This window comes from Talpa occidentalis, unplaced genomic scaffold (assembly GCF_014898055.3).
Source record: "Talpa occidentalis isolate TD23 unplaced genomic scaffold, MPIMG_talOcc4v2.1 talOcc4.7, whole genome shotgun sequence".
NCBI classification, from domain to species: domain Eukaryota; kingdom Metazoa; phylum Chordata; class Mammalia; order Eulipotyphla; family Talpidae; genus Talpa; species Talpa occidentalis.
In genome coordinates, this window is record NW_023605083.1 from 85,196,396 (window position 1) to 85,220,544 (window position 24,149).

The 24,149-nt window shown below is 44.5% G+C and overlaps 1 protein-coding gene across 1 annotated transcript in view; it reads left to right on the forward strand.

Annotated features, from left to right (window-relative positions):
* The first annotated feature begins 225 nt into the window (after positions 1-225).
* The window catches only part of NXN (nucleoredoxin), a 191,505-nt gene continuing 167,581 nt past the window's right edge, over positions 226-24,149 (forward strand). Inside the window, exon 1 of the mRNA XM_054689030.1 lies at positions 226-659. Coding sequence (XP_054545005.1) covers positions 288-659 — 372 coding nt within the window. The 5' untranslated portion in view covers positions 226-287. The remainder of the gene's footprint in view (positions 660-24,149) is intronic.

A 24,149-nucleotide genomic window follows, 5' to 3' on the forward strand; every position in this document is an offset into this window, starting at 1 on the left:
GCCACGCGGCGGAAGCCCGCGTCCCCGGCGCGGGCGGCAGCGGCCAGCAGGGCAGCGGCCAGCGCGGCCCGGGACGGCCGGCGAGGGGCGTGGCGAGGGCCGGGGGCGGGCGAGGGCGGCCGGGGGCGTGGCGAGGGCGGCCGGGGCGTGGCGAGGGCGGCCGGGGCGGGGCTCTCGCTCACCCGCGCTCGCCGCCGCCGCCGCTGCCGCCTCCGCCCGCCGCGGGGACCCAGGAGCCGGGTCGCCAACGCCTGCCCACCCGCGTGCCCGGGCTGCGGCGGGCCAGGATGTCGGGCTTCCTGGAGGAGCTGCTGGGCGAGAAGCTGGTGACGGGCGGCGGCGAGGAGGTGGACGTGCACTCGCTGAGCGCCCGCGGCATCTCGCTGCTCGGGCTCTACTTCGGCTGCAGCCTGAGCGCCCCCTGCGCGCAGCTCAGCGCCAGCCTGGCCGCCTTCTACGGCCGCCTGCTGGGGGACGCGGCGGCGGGGCCGGGGGCCGGGGCCGGGCCGGGGCCGGGGGCCGGGGCGGCCGCCGAGCCCGACCCGCGGCGCCGCCTGGAGATCGTCTTCGTGTCCTCGGACCAGGACCAGCGGCAGTGGCAGGACTTCGTGCGGGACATGCCGTGGCTGGCGCTGCCCTACAAGGAGAAGCACAGGAAGGTGAGCGGCGAGGGCCTCGTCGGCGCCCCCCACTTGGCCGAGCAGCCCGCGCGCTCCCGGGAGCCGGTCCTCAGCGCCGCCCGCCCGCGCTCCCGCGGCCTCCTCGGCCCCCGCCTCGGTCTCTGCGGGCGCTCCCCTTCCTGCCCCTCACTGTCCCCCGCCCCCGCCCGCCCGCCCGCCCAGGACCCCTCCGGGCTGGGCCTCGAGACCACTCCCCAGGGGCGCTGCCAGGCCGCGCTGGCGGGGCTAAGTTTGACACCCCGGCGCCCCGGGACCAGGCTCGTGGCCGGAGGAGTCGAGAGCCCAGTGCCCACATCTTGGGGAGCCTCTCTTACGGGGTGGCTGCTCTTCGGGGTCCCCATTCCGTGACCCCCACCCCTTCCTGAGGCGCAGGGAGGGGCCACTTCCTCCCTTCAGCCGCGGGACTCCGCGCGGATACCTGTGGTGGGTGGGGGAGGCGCTGGCCCCCTACCCACAATGCCCACGCCAGGAAGTTTCCTTTCTTTGGAGGAAAAATCAGCGTTCTGGGGGCTCCCTTCCGTGTGGCCGCGGACCCCGAGGCCGAGGCCGTGGTCCGCGCGCCCCGCGCCCCGCGCCCGGGGGAGGCGGTCACTGACAGGAGCTTTGGGCGTGAGGAGCGCTCGCTCGTCTCCCCTTCTTCCCGCCGCCTCTCCCCCTCCCTTGCTGAATTAGTGGCCACCGGGGAGCGTTTCATTGTCTTGCTGTCCAGCTGTCCTCCCCAGATGCCGCCCAGGCACAGGAACAGCCCCGTCCTTGCACATCTTGGTTGCTGGTGGGTCACCTCACCGTTGCCTGCGCATGCTTCGAGTTTAATGCTGAACTGACCCCAAAGGCGCAGATTGACCAGAATGAGGACTCTTAAGGGAAACTGATATTTCAATGCCAACTTATTGCTTCTAGCTTGTCGCTGAAATGACCCACCTAGGGAGTGGTCTGGGTTTTTGCCTGTGTCTATTGTTTTAATAAAACTCAGGCAATTTTGTCATGAGTTGAAACAGAAAAAGTTTTGGAACTCTCCTGCTTAGTGTGCCTGATGCAGCTTGTGAATCCAGCCCCTTCTCTTTCTGAGGAGAATCGCGGTTTATGGATTGGAAGGGAGAAGGGCTCTTCTGGAGATGTTTAGGCTCCTCCAGGGAGGATGGTGAAGACATACCATGTGTTTCTTTTATGTGTACAGAATCTTGTTGAGAAGCATGCTTTAGATTTTGTGAGAGCAAAAGGCTTATACTGTGACCCCAGATGTCTCAAGTAAATCATCCATCCCCTAGCAGTCTAAGGTGCAGACTTGGGATTTCAAGTATGAAATACAGCGTAACAAATAGAGTTTGTAAGTTTGACATGGAAAAACATGAGCTCACTAGCCATTAAGAGGCAAAACTTAGAATTTTAACCACCTTTTAGGTGATTTTGCCCATATTTGATGTATATGCTTGATAGTGCATGAATAAGAAAGGCCAATCCTTTTTTGCTTTTAAAACATGGGAATCCTTTGTTTTCCTTGGTGGGAAGAATACTGTCAGAAAGTGATTTATCCAAAAACATTTTCATTGTTGTGGGAAGTTTTTATTGTATACACCAAAGTCTGTGTAAATTACTGTCCTTATTGGGTAATACACGTTTTCTAGCTTTTAAAAAGATTTGTAATGATGGTAAAATGGTATAGGCTGAGAGCCTGTTGTGTTTTTCACAGTAAGGTAAATTAATTTGCTGATAGTAAAAATGTGGAGCAAAATGAGATGTTTTGCAAATACTTAATTCTTTTCCTCAAAAAAAGAGATGGCTTGATCTGATATAGGTCATGCCTGTTCTCTGTGCCCTGACCAGTCCCTTTGCATGAACAAAGGTGTTCTGTGGCCCTAGCCTGCACCTGCTAATTCCTTCAGGATGAAAGCCTGCGTCACACAGCTCAGATACTCATTTGAAAATACAGTTCAAAATGCTGCACATGCCCAATATGATATGATAGCATCTTAAATATTTGTTTTTTGCTCAATGTTTCGAAGTCATATCACATAGTTCACTTTGTTCTTTAAAACAAGTTCAGTTTTCAAGCTGGTGGTTTCTACTCCTAGATGTTGATGAATAGGCAACTCAAGATCTGATCCTAGGGGCCTCCCTGGTGGTGCAGGGGTTAAAGTCTCAGCACCATCAAGCTATCACCGCCATGGCCTGGCCTGAGTTTGATCCCCGGCCAGGGAGCTACCCACATGGCACAGCAGACCTCTCCTGTCTCTCTGCTGCTCTCTCAGCAGCGTATCTCAGTAGATCTGCCTGTTCTGCTCCCCAATCTGTCTCTAGTGAATCCTCTCTCACCCCTCCATACCTCTGGCCTACACCCCACCTCTTATATGCATAAATAAATAAAATAAATCTTAAAAAAAAACTGATCCTAGAAACATTTACTTGTGGTACTATACTAGGTAAAAAAGACACCAGCTGTGCTTCTTTAAAAAAAAAAAGATTATTTATGCATACAAGAGCTGAGACACAGGTCAAAGATGCAGGGGGGTTGGGGGGTGAGAGGATTCATCAGAGACAGAGCTGGGAACAGAACAGGCAGATTGACTGAAGCACACTGTTGAGGGGAGCAGCGGGCTAGCCAGGAGAGGTCTGCTGCACTATGTGGCTTGCTATGTGGCTTGCTCCCTGGCGGGCGGGCAGGGGATCGAACTTGAGCTGTAGAGGCTGTGGACCCCTTCATAGGGCGGTGCTTAACTTCTTGCGCTACCAGGGAGGCCCCAGCTGTGTTTCTTATGGAAAACACACTCTTGGAAATTGTAAAAGCTCTGTACTTAGTCTGAAAGGAATTATTTTCCTCCTCCAAACCAAGAAGATGTAGCTCAAATTCCTTTTCTGTAACTTTGCATTTTTGTCTCTTGTGTTTGAAATTGAGGTGCTTAGAAGTCTATAAGCTTGTGATATCAATTCATGAGCAGAACAGTGAAACACCCAGGACACCCCTAGTTCAAGGGGTGGACTGAAGTGGGCTCACTGGCTGGACACTTACTTTCTTGTTAATGGACTCTGTCCATGTTGTTACACCACCCATACAAACAGCCTTAAAGAAGAGAATTTTGTTTTATGCTAAAGGGAAACCAAAGTTCCACTTACCTTTTTTTTTTTTTTTTTTTTTTTTTTTTTTTTTAACTAAGTTCTCATTAACATTTGCTTTTTAAAGCCATTGTGTACTTCTTCCCTTTGGGATAACAAAGGATATGGTTCAAATTAGTTATTGGCTGGCATTTCTCTAAAGAAAATTGAAAAATTATGGTGAGAAAAGAAAATGCTGTGTGGTATTTTTTTTTCTTCTTTTATTAATTTCCCCCTCTATATAGTGAAAAAGTCTGGGGATGACTATATATGTTAAGCCTGCATTTTGCCCTACTCCTCTTACCTTGATAGGAGCTGTGAGAAGACATCAAATAAAAGGATTCCAGAATCTTTAAAATGAGTTCTTTATGGAAAGTTGTCCTGTTTCTGCTTGTTTTAGTGGTAGGTATAGAAGTAATTGAAGCTTCAATTTTTGGCTTCCAAACACACACGTATAAATAGCTGTGTAGAAATTATAATTATATGATAATAGAACTTTGAGAGCATTTATAAGAACAGTTTTGTCAGGAAACATATAATCCTGAAGTTAAGGCAGTTAGACTTCTTTTTATTTTTTTAATAAATAGGTTTGGTTTGTTGTGGACATTTTTCAGATTTCTGGAGCGAATAGTTGGAAAGTAGTGAAAATTTGAACTTTCAAGATTTGCTCTATCCCTTTAGATTCCTTAGCTGTCAATACTGGAGGGTTGACCTCCAGGATCTGCTTCAACATTATACAGGCGAGCACTGATTTTGGTTTGAAAGCCACAGGTCTCAGCTTTGTCTGGACTGGATGCCCGATGGAAAACATTTGGTCAGTGTGGGTGTGTGGACATCAAAGGACACAGGACTACTCACTGCTCTTGCTCTCGACAGGTTTGCTGGGGTCTGGCTCAGTCGTAGAACTTCCTGCCTGATAGAAACAGAGAGAAAGTTGGGTGGGAGAGTGGTCGAGTGAGAGGACTCTGGTCTAGGAGCTTCTGGGTTGGTGAACATACAAAGTTTTGTGGAGAATGGTGCCCTTGGACAGAGGTTGGAAGCGCCAGGTCTTTCCCCATACCTTGCCCTGTGCATCTCTTCCATCTGGCTATCACTGAGTTATACATTCTTTGTATTAAATCTGTGCTCTGCATTGCTTTGGCTATTTGGGGTCTTTTGTGGTTCCATACAAATTGTGGTAAAACTGGACAACCACATACAAAAGAATGAAAAGATATGCATATGCTCCTTTTCATCAGCTCTTTGTCCCTCTACCAGGCAGCAGCCTTCCTGCTTGCCCGTGACCTGCTACATGCCGAGGCTTCTCTTTACTGACCTCCCTCAGTGGAGGCAGCTCTCCTCAAGGTGACCTGCCTGCGACCATGCAGGGCTCTCTCAGCAAACCTCTCCCTTTTGGGACAGCTCTTCCTGCCCGCCTGTGTCTATGCAAGTGTACTTTACTCTTTTGTCCCATTCCCTAATAAATGTGCTCTTCATTTTTTTTTTTTTTTGAAGATTTATTTATTTATTTATTTATTTTTGGTGGGACCCTTGCCGGTGGCTGGAGAGCGAACTGGCGCTGCAGAGGCTGCGGGCAGCCTTGCAACCCAGCGCTCAACCGCTGCGCCACCAGGGGAGGCCCGAAGATTTATTTATTTATGTATACAAGAACTGGGGTACAGGCCAGAGGTGTGGGAGATGAGAGGTCTCACCAGAGACAGAGTAGGGAACAGAACAAGCAGATTGGCTGAAATACACTGCTGAGGGGAGCTGCTGAGGGGAGCGAGGTCTGCTGTGCCATGTGGGTAGCTCCCTGGCCTGGGATCGAACTCATGCTGCAGTGGCTGCAGATAGCTTCATAGGTTGCCTCTTAACCCCTTGCGCCACCAGGGAGGGCCTAAACCTGCTCTTTTTAAAAAAAAAAAAAAAAAAAAAAAGAATGAAGGGCCTCCCCGGTGGCGCAGCTGTTGAGCGCTGGGTTGCGAGGCTGCCCGCGGCCTCTGCGGTGCCGGTTCGATTCCCGGCTGCTCCCCGGCCACCGGAGGAGGGTCCCACATGGTGCGCAGACCTCTCCTGCCGCCCGCTGCTCCCCTCAGCAGTGTGCTTCGGTCCTTCTGCCTGCTCTGCTCCCCGCTCTTGCTCTGGTGAATTCTCTCACCCTCCCGCGCTTCTGACTGTACCCAGTGCATGTATAAACAAAAACAAACAAATAAATAAATAAATAAACATGCCTCTAGAAAAAATTAAAAAAAAAATTAAAAATTAAAAAAAAAAAAGAATGAAAAGAATGAGTTAGACCATTATCTCACACCATAAAGAAAAATTAATTCAAAATAGATCAAAGACTTGTGTGTAAGACCTGAAACCACAAAATACATAGAAGAAAACATAGCTAGAATACTCCATGACATTGGCTTCAGTGATGTCTTTAGGGACTTGACTACACTAGCCAGGGAAATAAAAGCAAGAATTAATAAACTACATCAAATTAAAAATCTGCATAGGCAGTTCTCCTGCACTCCTATGACTCTTCACCAACCTTATCCTTTTGCAAAGCAGCAGAGGCAGCTCTACTCCCAAGACTGCCCACCTGTGACTATGCAGTTGTCTCCTTTAACAAACCAGTACCTTTCAGGGGCAGCTCTTCCTGCCATTGTGTCTGAGGGTGTGAACCTGGATAAGAGGAGAGCCCCACCTACTTGGGCCTGGCTTCTCCTTTTCTTTCCTTTCCCTTTTCTTATATATAAACCTGCCCTTGTGGATATTTTTAAAAAAAATCTTCTGCACAGCAAAAGAACTATTATTAAAACAAAAATACACCCTACTGAAGGGGAGAAAATATTTGCACATCATGCATCTAACAAGGGGTTAAAATCCAAGATGTGCCAAGAACTCATACTGTTCAACAACAAGAAAACAACCCAATCAAAAAATGGGCAAAAGAGCTTAGTAGACACTTTTCCAAAGAAGACATACAGATGGCCAACAGGCACATGAAAAAATGTTCATCATTACTTACCAGGGAAATGCAAATCAAAACCACAGTGAGATCCCACCTCACACTGTTAGAGTAGCCCATATTAAAATAATTGGAAACAAATCTCAACAAAGGTACAAAAAAAAAAGGAAACTGTTGTGGGGGTGTAGACTGGCCAGCCCCCATGAATATAGTACAGATGTTTCCCAAAACATTAAAAGTAGATCTACCATATGATCCAGCAGCCCCTTTCTAAGGTATTTACCCAAAGAAAACAAGAACACTAATTCAGAGGGCTATATGCACTTCTGTGTTCATTGTAATGCCTTTTACAATAGCTAAGTTATGGAAACAACCTATGTGCCTAGCAACAGGTGTCAACAGGGTAAAAAAAAATGTGGCTTATATATACAATAGAATCCTACTCAGCTATACGAAAAGAGGAAATCTTGTCATTTGGTACAACACGTATGGAACTGGAGGAGATTATGCTAAGTGAAATAAATCAAAAGGAGAAAGGTAAATACTGAATGATTTCACTCATGTGGAAGGGAACAAAAAAGCAAAGGAACAGACAAAACCAAAACAAAACAGCAAAATAAACCCTTGAACTCTGTAGAACTGAGGGGCTGGGAGCAAAAAGGGGAAGAGGGGAGGGGCCCTCTGAGGTGGAGGATTATTGGTGCTTTGCTAGTGGGTGTGGTTGAGACAGTTTGCATTTGTAGAGGTGTGACCCTATATTCCTAAAATATAGGAGTGTTGTAAAAGAGCATTACCTCAACGAACATAATTTTTTTAAAAGAGGGTTACAACTACAACCAGGGGGAGTGGGTCCAGCCTCCTGGTCCTCCACGTAGGCTGCTTGCTCTGGGTGGTTCTTTTGGCTCAGAGTAAAACAGAAGTGTGAACTAGATGTCACCTGAACCCCTTTCACTTTTTTGGAAGGGCAAGATTTGTTGCTAACCCAGTTTTACATCTCCCTCTCAACTTTTCTTCCCTCAAATCTAGATACCTTAGCCACTAAGAGAATAATTTCTATAACACTGACAGATCACTGTTTTTTCTTCTTAATCACTTTCAAGGTGGTAAAAAGGGCATGACTTTGAAAAGTGGGGTTTTCTGCCTTCCACATAAGGAGCCTGGACCAGCCAAGATAAGCTTCCTGTACTTTCTATGTTTCTAGTACTTGAATCAATCTAAAAAAACCCAGCAGTCTGATTAAATAAGAGCAGTTTTCTTTTCTTTCTTTATTTATTTAGTGTTGCCTTTCTTTTCTTTTCTTTTTTAAGATTTATTTATTTATTTATACAAGCACTGGGTACAGTCAGAAGCACGGGAGGGTGAGAGAATTCACCAGAGCCAGAGCAGGGAGCAGAACAGGCAGACAGACGGAGGACACTGCTGAGGAGAGCAGCGGGCACAGCAGGAGAGGTCTGCGCGCCACGTGGGACCCTTGCCGGTGACCGGGGATCGAACTGGCGCTGCAAAAGCTGCGGGCAGCTTCGCAGCCCAGTGCTCAACTGCTGCGCCACTGGGGAGGCCCAAGAGCAGTTTTCCTTAGGAGTCTTTCTCCTGGGTCTCCCTGATAATGCAGGGGTTAAAGACACAATGCTATCAAGCTATGGCCAGCCACTGCAACATGAGTTCGATCCCCAGCCATGGAGCTGACCCACATGGCGCAGCAGACCTCTCCTGTCTCACCCGCTGTTCCCCTCAGCAGTGTATTTCAGTAGCTCTGCCTGTTCTGTTCCCCACTCTGTCTCTGGTGAATCCTCTCACCCCCCCCCACCTCTGGCCTATACCCCAATTCTTGTATGCATAAATAAATCTTTTTTCATAAAACAGTTTTTTTCATCATTCCATTATTTGCAATATATTTTTTAATATCAGTTTTCTTCTCTGCATAATCAAACAATCTGGTATAGGGGCTAAAAATATAGACTTGTCCATCTGCCTGAGTTCAGATCTTGGTTCTGCCATTTATTAGCTGTGTGGCGTTGTGTAAATTACCCTACGTCTCTGTGCCACTAGTTCTTTATTTATAAAATGAAGATGATAGTAACATCTACCTTACAAGATTGTTGTAAAGACTATATGAGATTATATATATATATATGTATGCCTTGCATATATCATAAGTGCTCAAAAAGTGCTAGCTGTTATTTGTTAATGAATTATCATAACATCTAGTGGTTAATTTTATAGCGTGAACTTTTGGAATCTATCACATTACCTAATTGCAAAACTGTTATGAGGTAATATTTTTTAACTTTCCAGACAAATGACTTTTATAAAGCTACAGGGAGTATGGTGAAGTAGTTGAAAGACTTGCCCTAGAAGAGATTATAATGGAAGAGAAAGACCTACAAGAATGAACCAATTTAAAAAAATGAATATAGAAAAGTACCATTCCTTAAAAGTGCCAGGAGAATAATGCTCATGTTTACTGAGCTCTATACCTTTATCTGTCAATGAAAAGCAGCAGATCAGTAGATCAGTGAGATCTGAAAGGGCAACAACTTGAAGATGATGAAGCACCTATTTGGGGAAAGCTCAATCATCTACTTGATGGTCATTTTGTGGTTTGGGATCAAACATGTCTTCTGCTGATCCCGGCTGCTTCAATCTCGGTGGCATGGAGTTTGCAGCCTTGCTGCTCTTCTTTCACGTGGGAAATGCATTGCAGTCAGTCCAGAGCAGTAGAAATCTCTCCCCCAGTGCAGCTCTGGAATGTCGTAGGGTAGGTTTGCTCAGACTTGTAGCCCCTACAAGTTTAATACTTGTCTTCCAGTTAGCGTCTCAGGCCTGACTGTCCAGCTGTCCACAGCTCTTGCTAATTGATTTATCTACTGATATTGGGTTGGCATGTGAGCCAGAGTACAGAGGAAAGCAGTGGGTCTTGAGCTTCATTGATTTCATTTGCTTTGTTTCTTTCCCCCTCCCTACCCTCTTTTTATCACTGTTCCTTTGGGCAGGAAGCCTTGTTTTAATAGTAGCAAGTATTTGAGAGAGAAGGCTTTGTGTTGCATGCAGCTGGGGTGGGGAATGAACAAGTCCCTCAGATTGGGGGGGGGGGGAACTTCTTTTTTTCTGATTGAGTTTGGGGCTCTGGGGCCCCAGCTAGCCCCAGCAACTTACTGCATGATTTTGTTTCAGGGGAAACCGTAGGCTTGGTGTGGGATATGTTTTCTTTCTTCATGTTCTTAATTCTCAGGAGTGCTCAGTGTTAACCACCAGCATACTTAGTTTTCTGTATTTCATTAATTTACCATTATGGTTATTTCAAAGGCACTCAAGGAAAATGGTTATGAATTTAAAATCTCTTTGCTTGACTTTTACAAAGATCTTGTATACTGTTACTTTACATCTTGCCATTCTTTTCAAAGCAGGTAGAGTTCTTGAGTCTTGGGAGTCATCCTTGATTCTCGTCCACCCGTCATATCCAAAAGGTCCAGAATCTTGTTGATTTGATCTCCTTAATAGCCCTGGGGTCTGACGCCCTCTTTCCATCCCTGTTGTCCCTGCTTGAGTTCAGGTTGCATCTGTCCTGCTGCAGAATTGGCAGCCTTCTTCCGGGGCTCCTTTCTTCCAATCCTGGTCCCTGTATGCCAGAATTATCAAGCTGTCTGTAATCAAGTTTTGTTTTGTATTACTGATCAGTAATGATCAGTTTTGTTTTGTATTACTGACTTCCAGTCAGCCACACACCCATCTGTGGCCCTACTACACATGACTGTTATAGAGCTTGAACTATATGTTGCTCCCTACTGAGATGACAACATACACACTGATCTCTGTCCTGTTCAACAAGATGAATCCATGGTTCACAATGTGGTCATTCCAGAAGCTCACTCTCAATTTCTGTACTTGCCCTGGGAATAACAAACAACTCATGGGCAAGTGCAGGTCATTAGACTCACCTTGAACAGCCCTGCTCTAGACCATTTCCAGAATGGAAAGACAGGAACAAAAACACAGCTTTGATCATGTCATTCTCCTGCTTAAGAATTCTTCAGTATGGGGCCTCCCTGGTGGCCTAGGGGTTAAGTCTCAGCACTATCACCACAATGGCCCACTGCAGCAGCCCGCCACAATGGCCTGAGTTCAATCCCAGAGAGCCTGGGAGCTAATCCACATGGCACAGCAGACCTCTCCTGTCTCACCCACTGCTCCCCTCAGCAGTGTATTTCAGTCATTCTGTCCTGTTCCCCACTCTCTCTCTGGTGAATCCTCTCTTCTCCCACACCTCTGGCCTACACTCCAGTTCTATGCAAAAAATAAATGAATAAATATCTTAAAAAAAAAAAAAAGCCTAACTCAAAAAAAAAAAAAAATCTTCAGTAGCTCTTCAGAGCCTTTGGGATCAAGTCCAAACTGTCGAGCCTAGTCCCCAGCTCTTCCCCAGCTCCTCTTCTTCCTGCGCGGTGCTCTCTCTCCTCCTGGACTGATTTTGGAATTTCCAAACTTGGCCCTGGAGTCCCTGCTCTAACAAGATTTCCTCTCTCTCTTCCAGGCGGGATGCTTTTGTGAACTTCCATAGATCCTAGGCACAGATGTCCTACTACTTAGCCTTTTGTGACTTTTTTGGGCCTTTTTCATGAAATTATGCTTCTGACAACAGAAAGCAACCCAAGAGAGGGGAGGATGAGAGCCTTTTAGCTTGGCAGGTTGAAAGCACAGTAGTTCCCATATCATATAAGTTGGAAATGTGTACTTTCGCTATTACTTAGCTTAATTTTTTTAAAATAAATTTTATTTTTATATTCCCCATACAACTGCAACCCCCTTATTTTGACCCCAATCCCTCCCCTCTCCACTCCCCACCCCCCATAGAGTGTCTCTGATTCATAGTTTTTTGTTGATTTTGATTTTCACTTTCTTATAGTTATTCATTTTCCTGGTCCCTTATTTAAGTTTTCTAGATTCCTGCTATGAGTGAGACCATCCAGTATTTTTCTTTTTCTTTCTGGCTTATTTCGATGAGCATGATCCCTTCCAGCGCCATCCATGTTGCTGCAAATTGCATGTGTTTATCTTTTTTGATTGCTGAGTAATAGTCCATGGTGTATATGTACCACATCTTCTTGATCCAGTCATCTATTTTTGGGCATTTGGGTTGTTTCCAAAGCTTACTTAGCTTAACTTTTTTAAAGGGATTTATTTATGCATACAAGAACTGGAGCATAGGGGCCTCCCTGGTGGCGCAAGGGGTTAAGATGCAACCTATGAAGCTCTCCGCAGCCACTGCAGCACGAGTTCGATCCCCAGCTGGGGGTGGGGGTGGGGTGGGGGGGTGGTGATCCACATGGCTCAGCAGACCTCTCCTGACTCCCCTGCTGCTCCCCTCTTGTATGCATAAATAAGTAAATCTTTAGGGAAAAAAAAGAACTGGGGCACAAGACAGAGATGCGGGAGGTGAGAGGGTTCACAGAGACAGAGTAGGGTGTAGAACAGGCAGACTGACTGAACTACACTGCTGAGGGGAGCAGCAGGCGAGACAGGAGAGGTCTGCTGCACCATGTGGGTTAGCTCCCTGGTTGTCCTGGGATCGAACTTGTGCTGCGGAGGCCACGGACAGCCTCACAGTGCTGTGCTTAACCCCTTGCATCACCAAGGAGGCCCCTACTTAGCTTAATTTTAGCATTTAGTATTAGAGTTGGACTTTCATTGAATTGTGTTGTGGTATGCTATATAATAATAGCATGTGGGTGTTTTTGTTTATTTGTAGTTTCTTAATGAGTGTTTTTTAAAGAGCAACTTAAATGAGCAAATGAGTGTGTAACTCCATTGCCCTGTAATTCTGTGCTGAAAAATAGGAACTCAACTCTCCATTTTTGAAATGTCAAAAATCTTAGTGTGTTAAAATAGTCCCCATTCTTGCAGCCCTGTCCTTCCATGCTTTTAGATTTCATTAATAGTTTGTGTTTCTTAAGCATTTTTCTTCCAAGGAACATACACATTTTCTTCCAAAATACATGCCTGTTATGTCTCCTGGCAACTAGTAATCAGTAGATATTAAGCGTTTTAACTCTTCAAAGTATGTTCAAGTTGGAGAATTGAAGCAAAGGGAACCGATTATTAGATCAGGGTCAGTGTTGGATGAAAGGGCTCAGCTGAACTCCCTTCAATTCAACTCGGTTCTTTCTGTTCATGAAATTGTATCTTAAAAAAGATTCACATCAAACATTCTCCATGGAAGAGGAGGGGGCTGAAGGTTCTCTTTTTAACAAATGGCTTTCAGTGCCGATTCACTCTAGATATGCATAGAAGACTGAAATAAGATAAAGGTAGTTTAACCACTTAAAACATTTGGTGTTGTCTGGAAGACAGAGGAACCAGAACTTCTTTTCTGTTGCTGCCTTTCCGTGCTGGTGGCTTCTAAGGGTCTTTTAATGATTTGGCTTTTTTTAGATCAGCCAGTGAAGTTCCCCCAACTCCCCTTCATCCTATGTAAAGCCTGCGGGCTGCTTTAGTGCTTTTGTTCAGAGACAAAATTGAACTTCAGGTGTCCTGCTGAGATCCTAGGACTAAATCAGTCCTCTCTTTTATGAGGTTTTCAGAAACTGCTGTTCTAACTTCCAGTGAAATCTCAAACATGTGCTTTCTGCTTTATGACAAGTAAGAAGTACAGTAATTGAAAGTTGCTTGAGTGCTGTTATTCTGGAATGAAACCCTGTAATGGAAACTTTTGTTCTGTGGCATCTGTGATTAGAAGCAAACATAAATTTTCTGCCCCTTGATGGTCATAACTCTTGGATCAGATTTACAGTGTATTTTTGTATAAACTATACTTCAAAAAATCATTTAAAAATGTTTTAAGTTCAGCATTCCTTCCTATTACATCTGTCCTCCATTCCACATGGATTATTTCAAATGGGTGCCAATTACAGGTAAATTCAGATAAGATTTCTATAGTGAATTCTTTTATCTTGGATCATTGTTGAACGTGATAAAATAGGGTGTGGTTAGTCTTGCTGTTCTAAGGCTAGGGTTTCCTTCTTTGTTATCCTATGAGAATTTTATCCAGATAAATTGGTTTTACAGTTTTTATTTGTCTTTTTTGGTCAATATCCCTGGGATAAAAATCTGAATGGATTTAGTCTGTTGAAAATCAGAAGACATTGCCTTTCTTCCCCTTTACACGTGATCAGGTCAAGACAGTTTTCTTTTGATCACTGGCTCACAGCACAGCTGCCTCATCTGTTACTCATTTTTCAGGGTTTGATGTCAAATATAAAGATTGGACAGAGCAACGTGCAATAGGGAAAAATCACAGTGTCACCCTCTGAGCTCTGAATGGCAGTGAATGTGGGTGTAAGGGCAGCATTTTTCACCTTTGGCCACGTGCTTGGCTGCAACTTAGAAAAGCATTTATAGTCACAAACCTTCAAAAATACTCCATTATTGTAAGTGAATGTTTAAAATCTATTGCCTAATGGATAAACCCATGGACTGGGAATCTGGGTTTCCTGGGTTTGAATTGTTTCTGTGACTTTCTGGCAGTGTGATTTTGGTGCAAGTTATCTAACTTAACCTAATTGTATGTCTCTATGCCTAGTCAGTAAAATGGAGAGATGTGCCTACCTAGAGATGTGCCTACCTTGTAGGATTGTTGTTAAGGATTAAATGAGTTAATATTCAACACATTCAAAAAGTGCTTAGAACAGTGCCTGGTGCGTATAAGTGTCATTTAAATGTTTACCCCAGGCACTTGGGTGTTTTATTCCATATTTCATGGTTATTCATATTATAGGAGAGAGAAATTCTCAGCTTTTTTTTTTGCACCCTTCATAATCAAATAACTAAGTAAAATTTTTAGAAGAACGTTACCAGAATATCAAATACCTAACAACAACAACAACAAAAAATCCAGTACTTCTTTCATATCTGTAAATATCCAGGCAATTCATCTTTTTTTTTTAATCTTTTTATTTTTAAATACTTCTTTACTTACAATATACAAGAACTGGGGTGTAGACCAGAGGTGTGGGGGTAAGAGGATTCACCAGAGACAGTGGGGAGCAGAACAGGCAGATCTACTGAAATACACTGCTGAGGGAGCAGTGGGTGAGACAGGAGAGGTCAGCTGCGCCATGTGGGCTGCTCCCTGGCTAGGGATCGAACTCGTGCTGAGTGGCTGGCAGTAGCTTGATAGCACTGTGTCTTTAACCCCTGAGCCACCAGGGAGGCCCCATTGTTTTTTTATCTTGTGATTGGTTTGTTTGAATACAAATAAGGTCTATGTGTTATATTTGGTGAGTAGGCTCTTAAGTCTCACCATTTATTTGTTGTTTCCTTCCATTTAGACTTTGGGTCTATCACCTCTCCACATTCCCAGCCTTTCCATATCCATCTTTTCCCCTTTATGTACATCTACAGAATATTGACTCCTGGTCTTGAAAGGGTCCTAGCTTCCTGTCACTGGCCATACTGTCACCTGCCCGGTAGTTCAATTGCTGTCTCCAGGACAGGGTGCCTTCATGAACTCTGCTCTGCCCTGCTTGTCTCTCTGTGGGCCCTGACTTTCTTGCATGCTGTCCCTCATAGTAATACGAGGGCCGTCAGTAGCTCTGGGCTCCTATTCTCTCCCAACACCTACAGGAGACCAGATTGTCACCCTCCCATTCTAGAACCAGTCACCACCGCCAGGGTGTGTGGGCTGAACCTGAATCATAGCCACACCTGTGTAGCCAGAGGGTGGGCTCAGCAATCAGGCTGACTAAGCACTGAAAGGAGTTCTGGGATTGGGGGGGCACTCACCAAAATGAGTGTGTTCCCCGAGGGAGAGGGCAAGCATGCTGGGCAAATAGAACTGTAGATGCCTACAGGTTATGTACCTGAACCCCCATAACAAGTGCCCAGGAAGTGGTCATCCAGCCTCTGCTGGAGCATTTCTAGTGCTCAGAGCATGCCAATTCCTGGGAAGACCATTCTGACATTAGCTATCTTCTCCCAGGGGCTTGGCCAGCCCTCAGTACTGCAGACATCTCTCTCCAGATGAAAAGATTTCCTTGGTCCTTTGACCATTTAGCATGGTCATGAGATGTGGGTTCAGTTTTCCTCACTACCCTGAGCCCCCTCCAAGCTTGTCTGGCACCTCTCTTAAAGAGTAATCCTCAAACCTGAACACCTATTCCAGTGTGGTCTGCCCCAAGCACAAAGGGGAAGCTTGTCCTTTGTGTTGATACTTGATACTATCTACACTTAAATTATCTAGCCTGAGATTGCATTAGATTTTCTGACAATCACATCACACCCTGTTGACTCACTGACTTTTTTGTTAACTAAAACTTTTACACTAGTCTTGCATCTTAACAAATGAGATTGGAGTCCCAGATCCTCTATTATCTTTAAGAATTAGTTTATTTAGGGCCTCCCTGGTGGTGCAAGCTGTTGAGCGCAGTGCTGTGAAGCTGTCCGCAGCCTCTGCAGTGTCAGTTCGATCCCCGCTGGCCTCGGAGCAACCCACATGGCGAGCAGACCTCTCCTGACTCGCCCACTGCTCCCCTCAGCAGTGTATTTCATCAGTCTGCCTGTTCTGTTCCCCACTCTGTCTCTGGTGAATCGTCTCACCCTCCCGTGCATCTGGACTGTACCCCGGCTCTTGTATAAATAAAAGTAAATCTTTAAAAAAAAGTTTATTTAGATTTGATCTATTTTTGCAATCTGTTGAGGTTTTTTTTGTATGCCGATGTGTGGTAGTCCACAGTAAATCTTCCAAGCTTTGAATTATATGATCCTTTGCAGACCTTTTTCTAGGCAGCTGATAGATATGTTGAGTAAGTCAGGGGTAGAGCTACTAGAGATGTCTCCAGACTGCTAGTCAGCTGGTCCACCAATTTCAATCCAACCAGCTCCCAATCTGCCTTATTGTATTACTATTCAGCTCACTGTTTTCTCTATCTGGTTGCAATGTTTGTCATAGGAGACCTTAATAGATAGCTTGCTATGATAGATAGCCAGCTCTTCCCCTTTCAAGGAAAGATCATGGGAAATGACTTGTGTTTGGTGAACCCATGCTTGCTTCTAAATTGATCTGTTTTCCTACATGTATGTTTAATAACTGTAAGAAGCTATAGGATCTGTTTAAAGGTTCGTGTCAATTTCTGCAAAATATCTCCCCCCTTTTGCCCTTTTGAAAGTTGATATTCCTTCCATCTGTTGGCCGCTGGTGATGAAATCACTGACAGCAGTTAGGAGATCTGATGGACAGATTCAGTTCATCCCTTAAAGCAAGAAGAATGCTAGATCATCTGGGCGCCTGTGGAGTGTTGGTACATTTGTTCCTCACAGATGATCCTGTGGGAATAGCTGTGGCCAGACACCCCTTGGCAGCCAGTGTTAAGCTGAGCAATACGTTTGTCCAGGTCGCCCAGATCCTGCCCTCTCTGAAGGCTGTGTGGCCATGGTGACTGCCTTGGCCCCCATCCTTCTTCCCCCACCATATCATTAGGACACTAACAGAGCCTGAGGGAGCCTTTTCCTTAATGCCATTTCTCCTGATCAGGCACAGGCAGGATGAGAATCTGGCTGGCTAATTAAGTGTGACATTTTATTTCAAAATTAGCAAGCGACAGTAACTAGTGACAAAGCAGCCCAGGGTCCTTGGGTATATAGATTTATTTTTCTTAATATTTCACTTTTTAGGACAAATTACTCCATTTTTGGGAAAAGTTTACTATATTTTTTAATAGATTTGTTTTTCTGCCCTAACGTATTTGCCCATATAAAATTATATGTGAATCTGTTATATGCTTTGCAGTTTGGCCCCTAAGAATTCTGACCTTTCAAATGTTAAGCATGAGAATGAATTGGAATTAAATGCCTTAAAACGTTTTCCTGGGGGAAATTGCTTTCCTAAATTAGCAGAAGGTTGCTGGCTTCAACCCTCAGATGCATTGTTTGAGTTCTTAAGAGTAAAATACTACTTAATACCACTTGAACATATTCTCTTTCAATTGCATTTGTGGAAAGTATTAATTTGCAGGGACTGTGGTAGAACACTCTAGTTTTGAAGCACTGCCTTCCTGTGAAGCCCCAGTTCATGACTTTTTTCCCTGAGATCATCCGAATCTGTCTTTCAGTTGTACAGCCACAGAGGCGGCGGTAGTTACAGGCAGATCCAGATCCATGGAACAAAACAGTTTTCCTTCATAAGGAGAGTAGGATTTGTTTGTGCTTATATAGCACAAATTATGACTTTACTGCTATTTATATTAAAAAGTGATTTATTTTCCTTTATTCAGCATATACTTAAACACTATTTTTCCATGTATTAACTTTTTTCCATTTGCAAGGGAAAGCCAGCATTTCATCTTTTAGTAGTAAAAATAATCGTCTTTCCAAAGATAACCACACTAATAGTATCTTATATTGTTTTCCAGAAAAAGAATAGTTACATAGTGCATTTGTGGATGTTAACTGTTGAAGCACTTTTTACAAGGTGGATCTAGTTTTTGAGATTTTTATTTCCTGAAAGGATGGTGCTTCATGTTAAAAAAAATCAAATAAAATGAAAGACAAGCAGAGAAAAGTTTTACTCCCACTGCTGACCATAGTCTGCCTCCCTCCAAACTGCCGCCATCATCTGTTTCTTGTATGTCTCGTCAGAGGTTTGTGTGTGCATGTACAGGCACACGTGTGTGATCCTGACACACATACTTTTTTTAAAAAACCTAAGTCTTCGATATTACTCGGCAATCAAAAAAGATAAACACATGCAATTTGCAGCAACATGGATGGCGCTGGAAGGGATCATGCTCAGCGAAATAAGCCAGAAAGAAAAAGAAAAATACCGGATGGTCTCACTCATAGCAGGAATTTAGAAAACCTAAATAAGAGATCAGGAAAAAGACTAGTCAATACAAAGTAAAAATCAAAATCAGCAAGCGACTATAAACTAGAGACACGGGGCGGGGGGGCGGTGGGAAGGGGCGGGGAAAGGAAGGACTAGAGTCAAAATAAGGGGGGGGGTGCAGTTGTATGGGGAATATAACCAAAATGAAAATGCATACATTGTGCAAAGATGAAAAAAGATGTAAGAATTATATAAAATAAAATATATAAATTAAAAAAAAAAAACAAAAAACCTAAGTCTTCTACATGAATCTTGCTCAGATTGTTGGCTGCCCTCACAGGTGCTGGGCTTTCTGTCTGAGGTGGGTAAAGATTAGAAATAGCATAGCAAAATCCTCTGATAACTGTGTCATCTCTGCCTTGGTAGTGAACCCAATAGATAGAGACAAGCAACAGAAGCCCCAAACCACTGCTGTTCCTAGAAGGAAAATGGCTTGACCTGACATGCTAAGGAGGCCAGGGAAGACCTTTGAAAGCAGTTTTCTCCCTCCTCTGAGAGGGGCCCCTCTATGACCGACATACTCAATGAGAAGACAGAGTCTGTGGAATTTCCACTGCTGTGCCCGGCCATTTGGATAAATTAAGAGGTTCATTCTCTGAGGCTGTCAGTCTTTCCTTCCAAAAGTATTCAGATTTATAAAGAGACAAAAGACTTCCCGAGGCTGGCCACTGTTATTATGCTGTGCCTTTTGTGGTGACCAGTACCAAGCAACTTGTATTTAATATAGGTTTTTATTTACTAAAATGTGCTGCATTTTTAGAGAATCTATCACTCCCAGAATCCCAATTTATAAAGGGACTGTTACTATTATTTTCATTATAGAAGGATATTCGTTTTATTAAGGTCGAATCGTTTATTTTTTTCATCAGCGCATGGCAAGTTTATTAAGGAAAAGAAAAAAGGAAAAAAAAAATGCCTGCATAGACACAGGCAGGCAGGAAAGCTGAGGATGAGTTGTTTTAGATTGTAGCTAAGAGGTGTTCAAAATATGATTTCTTCTATGTAGAAAAACTGTCCTGTGACATCTTAGGAATGCATCTATTCCTTTGAGAAAAATGTACAAGTATTACATGAAAAGCTTTCTTACCCGATGTCACATACAACCTTATCCTTCCCCCTGAACTTTCCTCATTCTTCTCTGTACGGGGTAACTGAGAAAGCATATAGCTCATTCTGTTGTAGGATCATGTGAGGCAGGCCACTTAGGAAAAAAGTCAAAGAGTTGCTATGGGAAAGTTTAGTAAACAGTTAAGTTGGTAATAGAAATTAGGAAAGGCAAACTTCACAAAGACCCCATGAACCTTAAAAGGGGACTTGATTTAAGAATGAAAAGGGGCCTCCTTGGTGGCTCAAGGGGTTAAGCACTGCACTGTGAAGCAATCCACAGCCTCTGCAGCACGAGTTAGATCCCTGGCCCGCCAGGAAGCAGCCCACATGGCGCAGCAGACCTCTCCTGTCTCACCTGCTGCTCCCCTCAGCAGTGCATTTCAGTCAATCTGCCTGTTCTGTTCCCCACTCTGTCTCTGGTGGATCCTCTCACTGCCCCCCCCGCACCTCTGGCCTGTACCCCCATTGTTGTATGCATAAATAAATAAATCTTTTAAAAAAAATGAAAAGAGACTATTCTGAACAATTAGTCATAGCTGCTCTGCGTGCAAAAAATCTATGTATGCAGATTCAATGTAACCTGTAGGTCAGAGCAGGCGCTTTCCTCATCTCCCCTTACCTTCGTGACGGTATTCTGTACAGCTGTTTGTAATCGTAGGTTATTGGCAGTGCCCTAAATGCTCATCATGGAATGGTTAAGTAAATTATAGTGCTCAGAATCATGTTGAACAGCTATTAAAAATGAGTCAATGACCTTTGCAGGATCATAGAACTGTACTTCAGATACTGTATTCAGAAAAGCAAGATCCCAAATTGTACAGATAGTGTAATTACAATGCTGTTTAAACAGATGTAGAGCAGGAAAGATGGAAGTAAATACTGCAAATTGGGTGGTTAAATTAGAGTGGTGGGTCTCTGATTTCCAAATGTTCTGAACTTTGGCAATGGAAACTTAAATAGATGTGAAGAAAATAATAGGACTCCTGCTTAAATAGTATGCCTCCAGTTTTTGAGCAATTTCTTTCAGTACAGGGACTAGTTCCCCTCTTTTGACCTAGTTAGTGGACTTTCCAGAAGATGAGTAGGTAACCTTGCTCATCATCGTGTCTTATCCGACAAAGGAACATGCGGGCTGGGAGTGAGGAGAATCAGGCTGTAGCTGTCTACTTTAAGAAAGCATTTCAGAAAGAATAACTTGAAAGTGACCTTTTCAAATGAGGGGGAGGGTAGTCCGGCGGATTAAGAAAGACAGATATTCCAGATATAAATAACCATGTGGGAATGAAGGGGAAAGCTGAGAAGGAGAGTTCATTTGATCCAGCTAGAGGGAGTAAGTATGGGATGGAGATCATGCATGTTTGAAGACTGATGAGCAACAGGGGTGCCCCCTGCTCAGTGCGAATGTTTTTACCTTTTATAAGGAAAACAAAAGTTCCTTTGCCAGATGGTCAGGAAAAAACATTTTAGGTGATGCTGATTTGGATGTGTGACTTCCTGCATGAAGCCTCGGGGAAGCCCACTGCAGCCGTCTGTTTGCTAGGTGATTGTGGCCTCTCTCCGGGCTCTGGGCTTGGAATGAGAGAAAAGGTCTGGATTCCAGACATGCCACATAGTAAGAAACAGATGCTTACTGTACAAAGGAGGCCAAACTCAAACCAAAGAACCGCGTCTTGGCCCCGGCTGCAGAAATGCATTTTCTGTATATGCTCTCTTAGATCATAAAGAAGAAACTCAGGGTTAATGGCTTCTATTTGTTAAGTAAAGGAAAGGAAATTCCTCTAGTAATTTTCCACTGCCGTGTAGTGTTGGGAAGAGGAGGAGGGATGACAGAGACTAAGACCTCCCAAACTGGATTTCTCACTTAGTGTGTGCTCATGTTACAGAAATCAAGTTTGCACTTTTCATTGCTTTGTATTGACTCTACCCAACCTCAGTCCATCACATGTTTGTTTTGTGTGTGTGCATTTCATTTGCTTCAGGCAGTGTCAGGATGTGGAGAAATAAATGACAAAATCTCTGCTCTAAAAGGCATTTATCACTTAACTCAGGAGATAAAGCATGGGGTATGTGTGAATTTAGAGTCTTTTGGGGTGTGTTGGGATGGGGTTGCCCACGGGAGCTCTGAGAACTGAGAGGACCATGAAAGGCCTAAAAGGCTGACCCTTCTTGCGATGACCTGGTTTGGATCCATCTAACTCTCTAGCTTTGAGCCCTTGGACATATTATTTTAATCTTTCTGAGCTTCACTTTCCCCATCTGTTAAATGGGAATGATAGTAGTCCCTACCTTATTGGGTTGCTGTGGAGGTTGAGATGACAATATAAACCACCCCCACCGTAGTGAGAGGCACATGGTAACCGGTCAGGGGGTGGTGACGATTGTTCTGTTCCACCAGGCCAAAAAATTCTGAGGGGAGGGAATGTTCGTATTTGGTGTATCTTATTAATATAAACACTGGGCACAAATGCTGATTCAAAGAAAAAAAAAGAAAGAATGTTTTGGACTGACATTTGAAGGGTTGGCAGGATTCAGGTGGAAAGGGGAATGGAATGCCACGTATAAAGGTGAGTCTCAAAGTTAAACAAAGGTGTACATTCTTCTCTGTATTTGTGCTACAATAATAATTAAACAAATGCTCTTGTTAATCATATCAGGCAATGTGGTCATTGAATATTAAACTGAAAAGGATGTTGAGGATATGTAGCAACCCCCTTCCTCTTCAGATGAGAAAATTGAAGCTCAGAGAGGAGGCGGCCACTTGGCTGACCAGCCTATCCTCACTCTGGTCAGTGATACTCCTTTGCCATCCTTCCCAGTAACCCTTTAAAAAAAAAAAAAGCCAATCAGACCCTATCAAATATTGCCAGATTTCGTTCATAGAAAAGGAAGAGAAGCATCCTGAAAAGAGGATCAGTCTATTTTCCTGAGTAATTTTATGTATTTTGGCCTCTAGAGAGCAGGATGCTTTTCCTGGTCCCAGGACCCAGCTCCTGAGCAGAAGTGTTTTCCTGTGGAAGGGCCAGGTCAGGTCCAGGGTGCCGGCCAGACAGACCTCCTTTTGGAAAGCCTCAAGTGGCTGTAACTCATCACTGAAAAAGCAAACATGTTACCTTACTGAACAACAGCACAGAGCACTTAACAAGGGGATTACCAGGGCTGAAATATGTGAGATGTGAAGAGAGGGATTTAAAAAAAGCCAGGTGCTTCAATTTGTGAGTCTAGGCTGATGAGGCTCGTATGTGTTAAAGAGAAATTCCATTCAGATGACTCGGAGGCCACAGTATTTTTTCCTGTTGGACCAGCAGGGAAGGGAGAGGAGGCACATTGTCCTGGGGCCTCTCTGGGCAGTTAGCGCCCTTCCCGTGTGGAGGGATGGCCGTGACCTGAGCCCTTGGCACCAGGTCTGGGGTCGCGGGAATTTGTCCTGTGCTCTATGGGAGGTCATTCCAACCTGAGCAGGAAGAGAGCAGCTCTTGGAGTAGAGAAAAGCAAAGTCAGCACAGGGCAGCCCTGCGCTCACATTTGGCCTGGACCTTGAGAGTTTGGAAAGGGGGCTGCTGGTCAGACCAGCTATTTTATTGGAGGGAGAATGTAGGCGTTCTAAAACTCAGGAGCTGGAATGTTTTATCTTTTTTAAGTTTTATTTTATTTATGCATACAAGAGCTGGGGTATAGGTCAGAGATGGGAGGGTTGAGAGGATTCACCAGAGAGAGTGGGGGGCAGAACAGGCAGATTGACCGAAGTACCCTGCTGAGTGGAGCAGCGGGCGAGACAGGAGAGGTCTGCTGCACCATGTGGGTCACCTCCCTGGCCAGGGATTGAACACTATGCTGCAGTCACTGCGGATAGCTTCATAGTGCTGAGACTTAACCCCTTGTGCCACCAGGGAGGCCCCTGGAATGGTTTCTAAAGCCAGTTCCTATTAATACTTTCTGAAAATCCAGCACAGATCTTGAAGCTGCAATTTGCAGTTTGCTAAGCAGAGAGGAGATGTGGCATATGGCATGGAGCCAGTAGACATGGAGCCAGTGATCATGGAAAGAACTTGTTTTATGTGTTTCTGTTTAAAGACACTTTATTTGATATATATTGTTGATTCATTAATATTGAACTCTTGGCCGCAGCACTTCAACCCATGTCTGAACAAAGCTTATTTATCGCACACATTTTCCTGTAAGGTATATCACAGCCTTCCTGTACTTAGGAACACTAGGCAGCACTTTAGCACTGTGGTTGGGGGGGTCATTTAAATAGCAGTGAAATCAACAACCGAAAGTACAGAAGTTTGAAAAACAGCCCACCAAAAGGAATTTTGTTTACAGAATATGAGAGCTGAAACAAGAAGACAGGGTGTCACCTTGCTTAACTCTCAGGTGGGCATGTAATTTTTTTCACCCCTCTGCTTGTGTTTGCAAATGACTGAGAAGGGCTTGCTAGATTGATTTTAGAGTTACAAAT